Source organism: Stegastes partitus, unplaced genomic scaffold (genome assembly GCF_000690725.1).
Source record: "Stegastes partitus isolate 25-593 unplaced genomic scaffold, Stegastes_partitus-1.0.2 Scaffold67, whole genome shotgun sequence".
Classification (NCBI taxonomy): Eukaryota; Metazoa; Chordata; class Actinopteri; family Pomacentridae; genus Stegastes; species Stegastes partitus.
Window position 1 is genome coordinate 54,874 of NW_007577798.1, and position 16,070 is coordinate 70,943.

Genomic DNA, 16,070 nt, shown 5'->3' on the forward strand with positions numbered 1-16,070 from the left:
GTAGAATGTGCAACCGGGCCTTCAACAGGATAGTTAAATAAACAAACACACATACTGGATGTGAATCGAGATTTTCACTGGGTCACCTTATTTGGAGCTTCCAACAAAGCCAGGCAGGCATGCATTTGTACAGCTTGGAAGGATGTCAAGAGTGTCAAGGGCACACCAGCAGCGTATGAAATAAAGCTGTCATCAAAGTGATATTAGCACTGTGTCAGAATAATACAGTCTAATCACAAAGGTTTTTAGTAAGGCCGGTCTGTGGGCATAACATGGATTTACATGCAGAGGGCTCTGGCAAAAACAAAAACAAAAAAAACATACTTATCCAGAAAAAAAATATTAACCTGGCCAAACTTGCTCTTTGGTGAACCAACTATACAGCTGGCTGGCTTTGTCCTCCTTTTGGAAGTATTTCTGTCTTGCCCTATTAAGACAGAATTGTGCCTTTTGGGACAGAGAAGAATCCAATCTGTTCCCCCGTCTACAGCAGCTAATTAGATTTTTGCACATTGCTGTTACTCTGAGATTTTGTCTAAGCTGTCATCTGTTTCTCAAACTCTTGTTGCATATTTAAAAATGATATTTTAAAGTTGCCATATTGGCCAAAATAAAAGACGCTGTTATTTCTGATGAACATAGTGCTTTAGTATTCTCTAGGCCTGAAGAATTCACAACCCCAGCTGTTCTGTTTGAGTGTTATTTTACACGTTGTGCTACATATTGTTCCTTATCCTTAATGCCACTCATGGTTTGTGTTTTCTTGCCACAGTGGACAGCGTCTCCTGACCACTTCACCAAAGAAATGGACAGAATATAGAAATTTGTCAAGCCTCCAAGAGTTTTGCTGTCAAAGTCTGTCATGTTGGAACATGTTGAGGGCAAAAAGGAAGTCTTAAAAATGTCACAGAAAAAAACTTTAACAGAAGAATTGCTGGAGGTCCCTCACTGGCTGTCAAGCAAAAGCAAGAATGTGAGAAATATTGTATTGTGCTGATTACCTTTGAAGCACTGACATGCATCACTTTAGCATCTGATCTACAAAATTCTGTGGACAATTTTTAAAGATTTCCCAACTTGAATCAGAAACACCTCTAATCAAGTCTTTATGAACTATGTAATGCCCTTATGTGTAAATGTAAGACTGTGGTAATCTTATATGACACCAAGTAGCATTTAAAACAATAATATTTGATGGAGTCCAACCATATCACTGAATTTTGCTGGATATCTGTTTAGCTTGCATGTGATAGAATACTTTCCTGTGACCCCTATTTGATCATAATATAATTCCATCACACTGTTCTGCTCAGTATGATTTAATCGAGCCAGAAGTGCAATTTTTCCGTCAAGTTAGGATTTTATAATAAGATTGTTTTTCTCTTCTCATTTTGCAGTTTGCTTTGCTGTGGAGACTGTCACACATGTTATTACAACTATTACACAACTATTGACATTTGAAAAGTTTCATTACAAATGACTTTAAGATAATCCACTCCAGCACAACAGCATTATTGACTACAGCTTCAAAAATGACCGGAGAGCTTAATCAACACCTTACATACAATATTAACAAGGCTGGGTTTGTATTGGATTGAACATGTTCGTACAAGTTTAATTAATAAACTGTATCCATTGTAGTTCTGTGAATGAAAGTGTGAACTATATTAGTCGAAAAAATAATGTCTCAAACAGAACCAAATGTTTGTATGTAGGTGAATGCTGACAGGGAATGACATTAATTAACTGGCAATTGATCAATTACCATTAACAACCTAATCGATTAAAAATGTATGAATCAGTAAGTGGTAAAAACGTGTCTGGCAGCTGCCCAGGTCTGGCTAGCTACCTGTGGTTCATAAACTCAGATTTTAAAATGCTAACACAGGCCAGGAGTGTTTGTCAGCAAAGAGCTGCTGTAGCAGATAATGCTGTTAAAGTTCAGGAACAGCAGGACTCTGATTACATGCAACTAAAGTGATAAAGTGTATCAGTGACGCTCTGCTCTGTGCATAAATACATTTTAGAGGTGGTAGTAAATACTGACAGATTTCCTGGACTGATGAAGTTGCAGCGATAGTATTTCTGAAAATTTCTTCCTGGTGAGCAGCTGTTTCCAGCAGCTGAACGAACACTAACATCAGTGAACATGTCCTTCCATCACGCAGCTATAAAGATTATTTTGATATAAACCACCATGATGGGACTGATAACGTTACAGGCCGTTTACTGTGAAAGACTGCAGGCTGTTTGCTGTCTTTAATACTTTGAATTTTGTCAGGCCAATCGTTCGATGGCAATTTTGAGTGAAGTCATTATTTTTTGCTGTTTCATTTGTATCCCTAATGCTGACAGAATGTAACCATGTACACGGATGAAGCCTGAAGTGTAACATACCTGCGAGAGCCTTGATGCGTGAGCGTTCAAAGAGACGTGCTGAACTGTTCTCATTATCCCAGTCAGTCTCTGCTGCCAGGTCCCAGCGGTTGTTGATGTCATTATACTGCTGCTGGATCTCCAAGCTGTCAAAGTCTGTTGGCGAGATTGTGCTCATGGTGTCCAGGCTGGAGGAAAACACATTCAACCTACAGAAGCAAAAAAGATAGAAAGTCAGTGTATACAGCAGGGAGAGAACATTGCATAATACCAGAAGCTTCACAAAAACTAACCCTTGAAAGTTTTCCGAGCTAATGTTTGGAGGATTCAATTTTAGAAACTGAGAATCTATTTCTATTTCAACAGGGGCAAAATGATGCACATCACCCACACTCTCAACACACAGCTTCCCAGCTGCACTCCAGGTTTATAAACTCAAATGGCATATGCAAATGTATGGTAGGACAGTGCAACTGCCAGAGTCTATAATAGATATAAACTTTGAGATAGGTTCAGGAACTGTCATAAAGTCGTTAAGTTAGCCAACCAGCAATTGAATACAAGTGCTGCAGTAAGCCAGGGAATTCCAGTAATCTAATTTCATTCTGAGTCTTAATGGCAGAACAGCCTCAGTCTACAACAATAAATTCTTGACTTGTGCATGTGCAAAACCTATTAAGCTATACAAACAAAGTGACAACACGAAAAACAAAGAAGCAAAACCACAGCACACATACACGAGCAGTACAAACACACACACACACAAACGCCCTCATACTGTGTTAGGCCTGGGTTGTATTCAAGAACGGTTACCTGAGTATTCCTAATGCAGCAAAATGAGGACGTGTTGATGCCTACACAAGATATTCTACTGAACAAAGTTTGTAACAGAAATGAATAGGAATGAAAAAATTAAAACAGGAAGTGACATCCCTCAATAGTCACAGAAAATTAACATAACTGAAAGACAAATGAACATTAGAATATTTACAGACAATACCTAGCAGTAATATGTCATGTTATGGTGCTCATTCTGTACTAATAGTACATAGAATTAGACAGCTTGTATGGTGTTGTTAGCTGCCACTTCTACACCTTCCTAACATGATAAGCTTGTGGCATGCATGTGCACCCTTGTGCATACGTAAGTAGAGTACATGATACGAATAGTAAAGGGACGTCATCAAAATATTGCCGTACAACTCTGGACTGGTGAGGCTAAATTACTGAGCTGTTGTCCTTGCATCTCTGCTCCCGGTGCAACATCGCTCCTATCCTGCTGTTTGTACAGGTTCAGCATCCAGTAATAAAAATAAGGCTACCTAATATGGCAACAATCAATACTTTATACACACGGAGGTCAATCCCACTCAATTTCTACAGCTGGCTGAGTATCAGATTTTTAGCTAGAAGCAAATGCATCTTGTTCTCTATTCAGTTCATTGTATTGACAATTATTCAAAGGAAAAGGGCTCAAATTCTTGCATGGTTGCATAAGGAATATTTTACACTCTTGGTAATATGTGTACACATACCTCAGATGTCTACAACAGACAGGCAAAGAATGCAACTACAAAACATCTCTATGTCACATCAAAACATTACATCACATTATCAGAACATCATATTCCTGCCATCAAGGAAAACATTAATAGCTTGGTGATGGATCCTCAACATCACTCAGACAAAGAGATGTTATCCTAATAGTTCAAATGACCACAGCAGGGAGCAAAATCCCCCCACAGTCTAACAAAATCTGAACAGACAATATGCTATACATACCTCAACCATGTGTTATCAGTAACGGCATGCTGTTTGTTGACAATGTCACTCTAATGTTTAAAAAAACAATGTACTAACTCACTGCATGTAACCAGACAGATCTTCACTTTAGTTTTGTATTATGCGTTGACACACAATAGGGGACCTACATTAAGATTAAGCCCCCCGCCAGAGAGACCCATTAACTGAGGTCATTTGCTTAAGAGCATTGAACAGATTAATAGACGAGGTTCAGTAGTCAGTTTGCTAATACCAGTTAGTTTATCTTTTGTTGTGTCTACTAGCTGTCACGGGCTTTATCAGCAAGCACGGACATGGTGACAGAGAGGAAAGAGGTAAAAACTGGTGGGATGTTGCAGGATATATTTCTATGTTAAGCAGTGATTGTGATTGCCAACACTTTCTTTAGTTCAACACTCAGTTTATACATTTAATGATGCAAGCAACAGTCCTCCACATTTTAATAATACAACACAAGATTTGCAATTGTGCTTCATAAATTTGGGACAGGGGCATGTTTATTATTGAGCTGTAACACATCACCTCGAGCAATTACTGTAGTTTTAAAAAGAGACATTTTGCCATTCTTGCTTAATCTAGGATTTCCGTTGCACTGTAGTTTGAGGCTTTATATTTATTTCATTTTTCATAATGTGGAAATGTTTTCTGTGGTGCTTTGCTGTTGCAGAATGAGGTTTGTCATTGTCTTGCTAAAATAAGCAAGGCCTTCCCTAAGAAAGATGTTCTCACAGATGCTGACTAAGGAAATGTGTGCTGATAAACAAGTCTAACGACAAGATGCAGCGTCCATGATTTCCAAAAACTATTTTCTACTTTTGCCACAGTCCATCTTAGATGAGCCTCAACTCAGTGAAGGCAGCAGTGTTCCTGGATCTTGTTTACACATGCAGCAAACTGTACAAGCTGTATTTACTGACAGTGGTTTTCGGAAGTGTCCCTGAGCACATGCAGCGATTTCCACTACAGAGTCATGTCTGTTTTTAATGCGGTGCCGCCTGAGGGCACACAGATCACGGCCATTCAAAACCAGCCTGCCTTGGCCTTGGTCCTAGTCTACAGAGACTTCTCTTGATTCTCTGAATCTTTTGACGATACTGCGTACTGTAGATGAAGAAATCTCCAAATTCTTTGCCATTTTACATTGAGAGTTATCCTAACACTGTTGCACTATGTGCCCACGCAGTCTTCAACCGTGGAGTTAACCCCTCCCCCTCGTTACTTCTAGAAGACTCAGCCTCTCTGGGATGTTCTTTTCATACCCAATAATGTTACTGGCCTGTTGCCAAGTAACCTAATTAGCTGTGAGATTTTCCATCAGGTGTTTTTTTTCTTCATTACACAACTTTTTTAATCTATTGTTGCTTCTGTCTCAACTTTAAAAAAAAAAATGCTGACATCATATTAAAAATGAGCATATATATAACAATTAAAACATCTGATATGCTGCCTTTGTACAAATTTCAACAAATCAGAAGTGTGAATGATGTGTAAGTCATTGCATTCTGATTTTATTTAGATTTTACCCACAGCCCAGCTATTTTGGCAATGGGATTGTATAAACTTTGTTCATCATGCCTGACATGATGAGTTTAGTTAAGACTATGTTAGATTATATACGGCTACAGCGAGAAGACGGGAGGAAAAGGCTCGTCTTCAGGGAACAAACAAGACGATACTCTAGAGGAAATTAAGTGGGCCAGCTGAGCAACACATCACACATTAATGAGGTTATTTATTTTTTTCTCTGTTCTTTTCCTTCAGGTGTGACTAACAAGCATGATAACAGCTGATGCCAGAGATTCATCTGGCTGAATGTAAAGCTGTCTGTAATGTGTCTGTTATGCATCTTCTAAATCAAACCTGCAAATCAATAACAGACAGCTGCTAGAACCAATACCTATCAATACTGTACACTTCTTGTGTCTGCAGCACGACTGGGTCTATATATAACACAAAACAGACAAGCAATAGCCTCCTTGAGCAGAGCATTGAAAAGGGTGAATGAGATGGTGCACACCTTAAAAGCCTAACTTCAATTTAAAATGAAATCTCAAACATCACTCTGTGGCACTTTGTGAATTGTTCTGTCTTCAAACTGCAAGAAGAGCGATCAGTCACAGTGATTACCCATACCTAAATAGCATGGAAGTGAGTTACTGTGAGCCAAAGTATTAGGCTTCATTGAGGTGTTTGTATTGTATATTCTTGGCAATTGCGTTCTTCTATTTTGTACTTATTGGATAGTTTACAGCAGATACAGCCAGAAAGTAAGTAAGAAAAGAGAGATAAGAGGAATCAATGTTAGACTTATGTGGTTTGCAAAGATTTTTGTTGAAATATGCAGAGGTAATTCTGCTATGCAGTACAACAGCTACATCTACAAACTTCAACCTTTCAGACCATTGTCAATCATCTCAACCCTACAGTACACCTCACTAGTGTTAAGACAAGTCAAACAAGTCACACAAATCCTTGCTATAAAAAAACAAAACAAAAAACAAATACACAAAAAAACAAAAGCTTGGCAAATCCTATTAGTGCTAGATTAAGAAGTGGCTGGGAATAGAAACTAAATGCAGGGATTAGAGAAGAAGGCAGAAAAACGCCTCCACATTGCCCCCCGACCTGTCACCTCTCTATTCACTGGCACCCCAGGACTTGGCAAGTGCCTTGAAGGCACTCAGTGTGCGTAGGCAGTCTAACACTATGTTTATTCTTAAATCATGAACCATTTCTAGGCTGAAAAGACATTTATATTCCAAGTACTATTACACAGTCAGTCATCAATTCACAAATTTCTGTCTTTTTTAGTTCATGCCTTCTTCATAACCATGTCAAACTATGGGGCATGTGGAAAAAAGAAAGAAACCATCACACATGCAGGCCTATACCGTGCAACCGATTGTGTTGTGGTGTAGCAGACAAAGAGTTAATGGGTAAGATTTGTACGCGGCTTAAATAACCAAAACGTCACAGCATGGAAGCAAGAGCCACGCTGCCACACGCTATCCAGAACAGGCCTGGCAGTGGTATAGTCCATGGCAATCTGTTTGTGGGAGTGGACCAGTGAGGTCACAAGAGCCGAGCAGTGGCAAAGGAGGAGCGATCCTCCCCTTGTTGTACGTAGGAAGAGGCTAAGCCCAGTGTCTGAACTAATCACTCCTCAATGGATCAGACAAACAATCCTCTGACCTACTATGATACAACCCACTGTACTCAGCCTCCCGCACACAACACAGTGTGACATAAAAACCACACACACAAGCTGAGCTGACCCATTAGACCCCACCACCTCCAACACATACACACACTGTGCTTCTAAAAGCCCAACCCACAAATCCACCCACTCAGCATGTAACCATACACTATCAGCATTCAGCGCACAAAATGGGTCGGTTCAACACCCACAATCATTTTATCCTGTATGATGAGCAACGGCCTGCTCATAGTCTAGGCAAAAATCAGATCAGAGATAGACAAACCTAAACTGTGACTTCAGTTCAAAGATACAAGGCATAAAGGAGCCCAAACCTTGTGGAGACATCAGATGTTATCCCCAAAGCTACCACGATGCAACATCCAACAACAGAGCTCTTATCAGAATAAAAGACACAGACAGACGGGCAGACAGATGTGACACAAAAAGGGGGCATAAAAGAGGTTCTATGAAAGGAAATCCCCTCAAGCTAATCCACAGATACATAACAAAAGACACACATTAATGTAATGAAAGACTCTGAATCTGTCACGTATCCTTCATATGTCAATACGCCTTTGAAAAATGGCTGAGCAATTATTAGGGAAATCAAGACAAAAATAATAATTAACTGCAATAACAGCACTGTATGGTTGTGTCAGTGGAAACAAAACTTAACTAAAGTCGACACAAATTCAGTGATGGTACATGATCTGCACTGTTATGAAACACCGTCAAGCTGGATCGCAAGGTATGGCTTACATGAAAACCAACCTTTTCTCAACTCAAGATAGGAAAGCAAGACATGTAGCGTAAGAGTGTGTCTGTTGAGAAAAATATTGCTTCTGAAAAAGGGAAAAATAGAAGTAGGGCAGATAGGAACGCCTCAAGGCTAAAGCCCAGCTTCTGACTGGGCAGACACACATCAGGCTATCGCTCACAACAGAATGACACCGGCGAAGAAAGCAGGGCAGAGCCGGCGGCGTGATAGGCAGCGCCACCACCTCTTCCTTTCTCACTCTCCGTCATCCCCTCCTCCCTTCCCAGAGCTGCTTCCCTTCGCCCAGCTGGTCTGTTTGTCACTGCACCCGTTAATCAGGGAGAGAGGGAAAAAGGAATAGAGCCCACAATCAGTCACCCGCAGGGAATTAGGCCTGTGCACATTAGCCAGCCACACTGCCACCGTGCACCGGGGGAATAGGGTAGACACTCACCACACACACACACACAACCACTCCCTGTAACGCCAAACAAAGGAGCCTTGCCATACGGTTCCTACCAAAAGCCAAGAGTATTCAAAACACACAATAATTACAATTGAAATATTTTACTGAAATACAAATCAGTAAAATGTCAACATGCATTTGAAACACACACTAAAACTAAAGAATACAACTGTGTCTGACTCTAGCTCCATTAGAAGCACTCATTAGATAAACACATTTTAATGAGCTCAAGTTCAGGTGGCACTTCGGTACTGGTCTGAGTCAACCTGGACGCGATACTCGGATGAGCCTGGAGGGTGGGCAGGCAGATCCCAAAATGCGGCACACAAAGCCTGCCCCGCCAAACTGGCCCCACACAATGGAGGAGTCAGCAGAGAGTTGAGGCCAGCCGTTCAAGCCTTTCCTGTTTGCAGAGATGAGGCAGCCAGAGGCACATATGCATCAGAGGCCCCTCCACAGGCTGCTGATCCGGGCCTGAATGCCCTGCTGAATAGGACAGCAGCGGTCCTTTGTTGACCTGTAGCATCACATTCATCAAACACTCAAGCGGCCAGCGTGCCCGCCGCACATCGATGTAGACATGTTACTTTGGTTTCGGGAACCAGCGCTGAATACAGCACGGTGGTTTATAACAAACATTGTATTTTGAAAAAGGGATGCATTCATTTCTTTCTTTCTTTTTGAATTTGTGTTATTTCTACATTTTAAAAAAAATAGTACACATAAGCTAATCTAAATGCATTATATTGCGAAATAACACTGATAAATGACACCTTATTTAAATGTCATCAATAGAAAATAACATTTCTGGAAAATATGTTCTTCAAGCATTCGTGCACATCCCTATAGTCATTAAAATGTAATCAAAACCCATTAAGATTTAAGATGAGTAAATGCAGATGTCCCATGACATTCTCTGGAGGTACCACTGTATCCTCTAGCATCCATCTACAGCTACATCTCAACTCCAAATGAGTACTGCGTTATGTGAATGAAATTTCAGGAGTAAATCATGCATCCCTGTGCCCCAAATAGTCTTCAACAGCGTCATAGTCCTGTGCATCACAGGTGAGTGGGCGGCACAAGCTGCACTTGTTTGTCTCTAGAACAAGTTTCACAGCTGAACATACTGTGCACCTCAGAAGTACAAGGAGATGTAATACAGATTTACAGGTACATTGAGGTCCAGTGGCAACAAAAGCCCATCCATAGCATTGCCTCTCAACGATAGTACTAATAATAGGGCAAAGCTACAGTGTTCTGTGGCTGCTCCTGTCCGGCTGCTGTGCTGAATGAGTCCTGGGCTTAGACAGTGCTTCTAAATAAATTTGGCTGGAAGTCAAAGTAGCAGCATCAATTTCCGGGGCTGCCAGAAATTCAAATTAAAAACATCAACGAATTAAATATTCATGGAGATCAGCCTCATCTACTGTGGATTGGCTCTTGTCATTTCTAAACACACAAGAGTAAATGCAGGCATAAGCACAGTCAGCATGTCTGTACATCTGCTCCTGTGTGTGCGGTGGTGCATAGAGCCATCTTATTTATATGGGATACATATCACTAAAAATATATCAAACAACTCAGGAAGCTTTAATCAATTCCTGGACAACAGAAAATCCCTGACACCAACAAGACCATCCAACCAAGACGTGAATATGGACCTACAAATAAAACTTCATTAGAAACTCAGCACAATGTCCTGCCTTTTTCTTGAACTCAACCCCAACCCAACTTGGTAAGATATGCTTATACTGTTGACAGAGCAGAGAACAGCATTCATTACAAGTCTGAGGGAACATTTAAATCACCAGGTTGGTGTTCCTTATAGTGGTGGTGTCAAACAGCTGCTGTTTGAAACGTTTTGAAATGACGTGTGACTTGCGAGCCTTCATTTAGTAAATTGCAACCTTTGCTGAAAACGTGTTCACTTTAGTCAAAAGACAGTGTTGCTCAACCCTTAAAAAGGAGGAGATTGATCAAATGAACACAAACAGGAATGGCATTAACAATGTTCAGAGGTAGATAATTACAAACGAATGTTTTTCTACCCTAAGTAGCAAAATGCTTCCCATGCCAGTATTGCCTGACATGATTCTAGACTTGAACTGGCAGTGGGATATTTTACTTTCAGATTTCTGAGGGGGTGTGCAACATTTTTTTGACCCTGTGAAGCACAGGTGCAACAATTGTTCAGAATTTCTATCGCTGCATGTAAAGTCTGCCCACACAGAAGGCACTGAACAAAGTCCTTCCAATGACCTAATCTTTAAAAGGGATATCTACTAATTAGGAGCATCCTACATGTACAGGTTTAGTATTGTACAGATGGTTGTGTGGCTATGGCTAGCTTCATCCTGTTATCACATGAGCCGTCTCTATTCTTCCAACATTATTTAAAACAAGCAAAACAAGCGGACAGTCCTGTTTCTAAACTACAGGGCTTTTAGCCGTGTTTGTGATTCCAACTTTGAGTGTTTGACAGTGCTACAGTTATCATACTGTCGCTCCCTTGTCATTTTGAAGTCTGCCGTCTAACTTTAGAGTTCATAGGATCAGTCATACTACACCTGGGGAGTGTTTTTTTTGTTTGTTTGTTTTTTACAATATTTCAAAGTAACATTAGGAAACTAGCTTTATGCAGGCAATACAATGTTTTTTTTTTGTTTTTTTTTTAAATAAGAATGGGGTCAGCGCAGACAATTTCAATACCCATCTTGTCAAATACATGCTAGGCACCGAATGCCAAATATCATTTTTATCTGAACTGTAAATGCTATTAAAGCAATCAAATACTGCACTCACTAGTTACTGTTTACATACAAGGTAATTTTGCATGTATTTTATCAGCACTTGAACACTTAATGCATATTTTGTGCAGATGACAATTCTTCAGGATACTTATCTGGTTTATTTTGTTGTTTGAAATATGAAATAAAAATAAATCTTACTTTGCACAAAATGGGTTACAGCTACATGGAGATAATTTCGATGATCTGCATGCTGCTTTGTCTGAAAGATGCTGTAAAATGCTAATCATGCTGTTGACCTACTTTGTAAAATTCTGAAAATAAACTGGCAGGTTGTGGTGAATGAGAACCTCAAATGTATCTCCAGAATGTCTGATTTTCAGGAACAAAGTCAAAACAGCATTAGTTGTTTCCTGACGAGCACACCTGAACCTGTAAAAAGGAAAAAAAAAAAAAAAAAAAAACTACCAACCAAGATTGGACATTCTTTCTTTAAATCATATTTGTGGAATGTCATGTCATGTCTATGTCACATTTGGTTTTCACATGTGGCAAAAGCTTTGCTTTCAGGGTGTTTGTTTCAACAGTATAGAAAAGACTATAAATAAAGGCAGGAAAAAGCAGAATAACTACCTATAGAGAACTCTAGTTTGAGGAGCTGCTGTATACAAACCTTAAACAAAAAAAAATAAAAAATCAAACGTCAAATGAAGCACGGCACATTAGAAAGCTGCTACACAAGGCATATGCTGGGTTAGTGACATGGTTCACTGCAGCAAAATGAAAGTGTGAATGGCACGAATTGAAAAAAAGCTTGTTCGAGAGGGATTTTGAGAATCAGCACTATGGGGGGCCCACAGTCACAGTCCTGTTCTATTGTTGAATGCTGTTCGTCTAGCCAGCCACCCGGCCAATTCACAGCCATTTCTCATCCATCTATCATCATAACCTGTCTGTCTCGCCATCAAACAGGCTCCACGGTTATTTCAGCATGAACACAATAACAAAGCAGGACCTCACTGGTATTCTTTGAGGTTAAAATGTTCAACATGCACACTACATATCTTCTAAAGAAAGGATGTTAGTGCATTTGATCAAGTTTGTATATGTTCCAAACAGACACCAACAAAACAATAAGTGAAAGACAACTGTCATCACAGCTACACACAATGCCCTTTGTTTACTTTTTAAAGCTACAATGAATAAAAAATATTTTAAAAACACACTTTTTAAATATTAATCTGTGTATTCTCACCAGCTATCACTTATCACCAACAACAACAAGACTCAATTTCATGTATCTCGCAATGAGCTGCAAACATATTGGATATTTCAGGCAGATTCAGTTTTGTGTGTATTGCAGTTCGTCCATAAGGATCTGAAGGAAGCCTCCTCATGCTGGCTAATGCTGTTTGCACAGGATGGCTGGGTAAGCCATGGCAGGGACAAAGAAACACAAGAACTACACAACGGGGTAATAAATTATTCCAAGTACACAGAGTGTTTTGATGCACAATTACACTGCATTATTTTTCTTGTAATTTCCCCAGTTGCCACTTTGTCATATCACAGCAGGCCTCCGAGGCTAGATGTCAGCCTCAGCTCCAAAGGGATGGTTTTAATTATTAAATATGATGTACATGGGTGCTTCGACCTTAAACCTAATGCTGCCTGCAGGCAATGCCCCAAAAGAATCATCCCAACAAGGTGAAGAGTGACAAAGGGAAAGTCATTATGACGCCCTCTAGTGGTACCATCCGCATTTACATACATATGATTTACACTAATTAAAATGACTGGTCAGTTCAATTACCTATTAGAAAAACAGATTCTATCCGTAGCAGTACAAATTGAGACCTATTCCACAATAAATACTGACAAACAGCAAGTGTGAGTAATATTGAATGTTTGAATTAGTACCTCCACTTTAATTGTGTGATAGTATTTTGGGTACTTAGACATATTTGTGCCACTTTTTACTTCAAATCTGTGCAGGCATTAGTGCCAGAATAACACATTTGAGCTGCAGAATAGTATAAAATAGCTTATTTTAAAACAATATAGCACAATGTTGACACTGCGATACTATATCTCTCTGCTTGTAGGCCTGAAACAGACGTCGGACTACAGTTAACTTTAATATGTTAGCATGATTATCAAAGCATGAACTTTGCATCACATTTACTTGGTATTAAATCATGGTGCCTCACTGACCTTCTGTGCAGATCTGTGTTTCAGACATAATTACATGGAAGCAGTAAAGTAAAGCTTTCGATTGGATGAGAAGGTGCTTAATGTGGTACGACAAATTATAACAGAAGGTGCTATAAAGCAAACTGTAAATCAAGACCACATTCAGTTTTCTTCTCTTCTGTTCATTTCCCTGCTAGAAACCGAATAAAAAATATTCTTCATCACATGTGCATGTGTTTACTTCAGAAAACTCAAAGTTGCTTCATTCATTTTGATAGGATTATGCTTGGTTGCTTAATTATTAAACTGAGATTTACAGCAAAGCCATCAAGTCAGACTATAACAGAAACCGTAAAGTTGCTGCTTGGTTTAGGGACCAAGCAGCGATGACTAAATATCAAATTGCGGATTCCTACTAGAGGCTGTGAATCATTTATGAAGTGTATCTGGGGGTATTCCTAGCCCACTAATCAAAAATAATAAACTGCTGAGGACATCCAATGCAACGTTAGGGCTGTCCCTGGTATGGTGACTGATCAGCAGAGTCCTTACTAAGTAGAATAACAATTAAATAAATTAAAAGACTCACTTGGCAAATGCTACGGAGGACATAAAATGATCCAAGTGGGGAATTGCTTAACAGGAGTCATTAAGAATATACAGAAACAAATAAAGGAGAGCAATAAACATGAGTAAACATAAAATAATTAGAATCTAATTGCTATAATTAAGTTATTTACTGCAATGTTTATTTAGCCATGTGTCTGTATTTGAATATAAAGTCAACTGATAGTGTTTTGTCAAACTGTCTTCAATACAAACTAGTTTTCTGATCACAAATGAGAGGAGGTAAAGGAGGCAATTTAAGTGTAACAGAATGAGCTCATGACTTTCTACTCTACCCCCTAGATGACTTCAGTTTATTGCATTCAGCTTGTAAATCAGTCACTTTAGAGAAGCGAGCCAATAATTAGGTGGGTTGTACTCAGACCCGCTGACATCTGACCATCCTCAGATGCAAACACATCGGTTTGGCTTCACAAAACAGGCTGAGTGTCCTTAAAATACACCGGACCACTTCCTGACTGAACTGATCGGTCCCAAAACAGCAACCAAGTGACATCATTGTACTCTACTGTACAGTTTTGCCTCACAGCGTGTCATCCTATCAACTGTTTCTCAGATTTCCATTTACCATTGAACAATCTCAATCAACCCTAGAACATCTTGCATTAACCACTACTCTCTCCATCCATGGGTGTTACTCACCACGCATGCTATACAAAAATCCCCAAATTAACAAACAGCTCATCAAGAATGGTGATTAAAAAGTAATCAAGCATGCTTCTGTGTTTTTCTGTTCTACTAATCTTTCAATGGGTTTCTGGGCCATGAAACATGGTTGTGCACGTGGTAGCCAGTAAATGTCAGCTACCTGCTAGATCTGAGTTGCTGTTTTGGAATGACTGATGTGCACAAAGCTAATTTCTCAACAACGTGTCCACTGGCTTTAGTTTTCGGTGATCTTTTGCCAGTAAAAAAGTGCACCTTTTCTCACACTTTTACCTGATGCATCTCTGCTATGACTCACAGTCTAGGCCGGGCACGCAGTAGAAATCTCTATCATAACACAACCACACAGCCCACAATGTCGAGAAAAAAAAAAGATGAAAGGAAGATTTGCAAGATGCCAGCAGTGTAGCATATATTAGCATGATAGAGGAGAAAAGAAAAAAAAAAAGATAACCAGGGGGCAACGAGCAACAAGGCTGGGTCGGTTAAGCAGCAGATGCTGAATCAAAGATCCACAGGCTGGCTGTACAGAAACACGCAGATAAAATGTGGCTGCGTTTGACATCGATTCAAACAAAGGCAAGAAGACAGGGACATGTAGAGAAATGGTTCCCCGTTAACCGAGGCGTTGCAGTGACACACTTCCCAAGCAGGCAGCTAACAAACGAGAAAAGCATGTGGGTTTATGTCTGTGGGAGTGACAGAAAATGCAATAGAATAACGTTTGGGAAGCTAATAGCAGTGGCAAGCTAACACCTGAATACCAGACTCCTCTCTCTCTCTCTCATTAGCTTTGTTATTAGTAGGTAGCCTTGCTAATGTTGCTACTGCTGCTGGTGAATTAAAAAAAATAAAAATAAAAAAATAAAAATAAAAGACTCTTACCCGTTATTTTATCTTCTGGTAAAAAGAAGTTGTCGATATTACGTGTGTCGTGTGTGTGATATTGGAGCAGGCATGAAAAAAAAAAAATTATCTTCCTTGGCTAACCGAGGCGTGCGGGCTACGCTAGTTCGAATTTTTTTTTAACGGTTAAAAATCCCAGGTGACACTGATCATGTCTGTCCGTTAAATCCGCATCCTCGGTTAGAAAAAAAAAAAAAAAAAAGAAAGAAAGAGAAAAAAAAACAGCCTCCTCTCTCCGCGCTGCTACCCGGTGCAGCGCGTTACGAAACCAAAACCAGCCTCTCTTTTTTTCTCTCTCACACACAAAAACGGTCAGAAGAAGAAGAA

The 16,070-nt window shown here is 39.7% G+C and overlaps 1 protein-coding gene across 2 annotated transcripts in view; it reads right to left on the minus strand.

Annotated features, from left to right (window-relative positions):
• The window catches only part of sptbn2 (spectrin, beta, non-erythrocytic 2), a 52,550-nt gene extending 36,807 nt beyond the window's left edge, over window positions 1-15,743 (minus strand). For both annotated transcript variants that reach the window (XM_008276195.1, XM_008276197.1), the window contains exons 1-2: window positions 15,723-15,743; window positions 2,398-2,585 (exon numbers count right to left, since the gene is read on the minus strand). In XM_008276195.1, coding sequence (XP_008274417.1) covers window positions 2,398-2,554 — 157 coding nt within the window. In that variant the 5' untranslated portion in view covers window positions 2,555-2,585; window positions 15,723-15,743. The remainder of the gene's footprint in view (window positions 1-2,397; window positions 2,586-15,722) is intronic.
• Window positions 15,744-16,070: the final 327 nt, after the last annotated feature.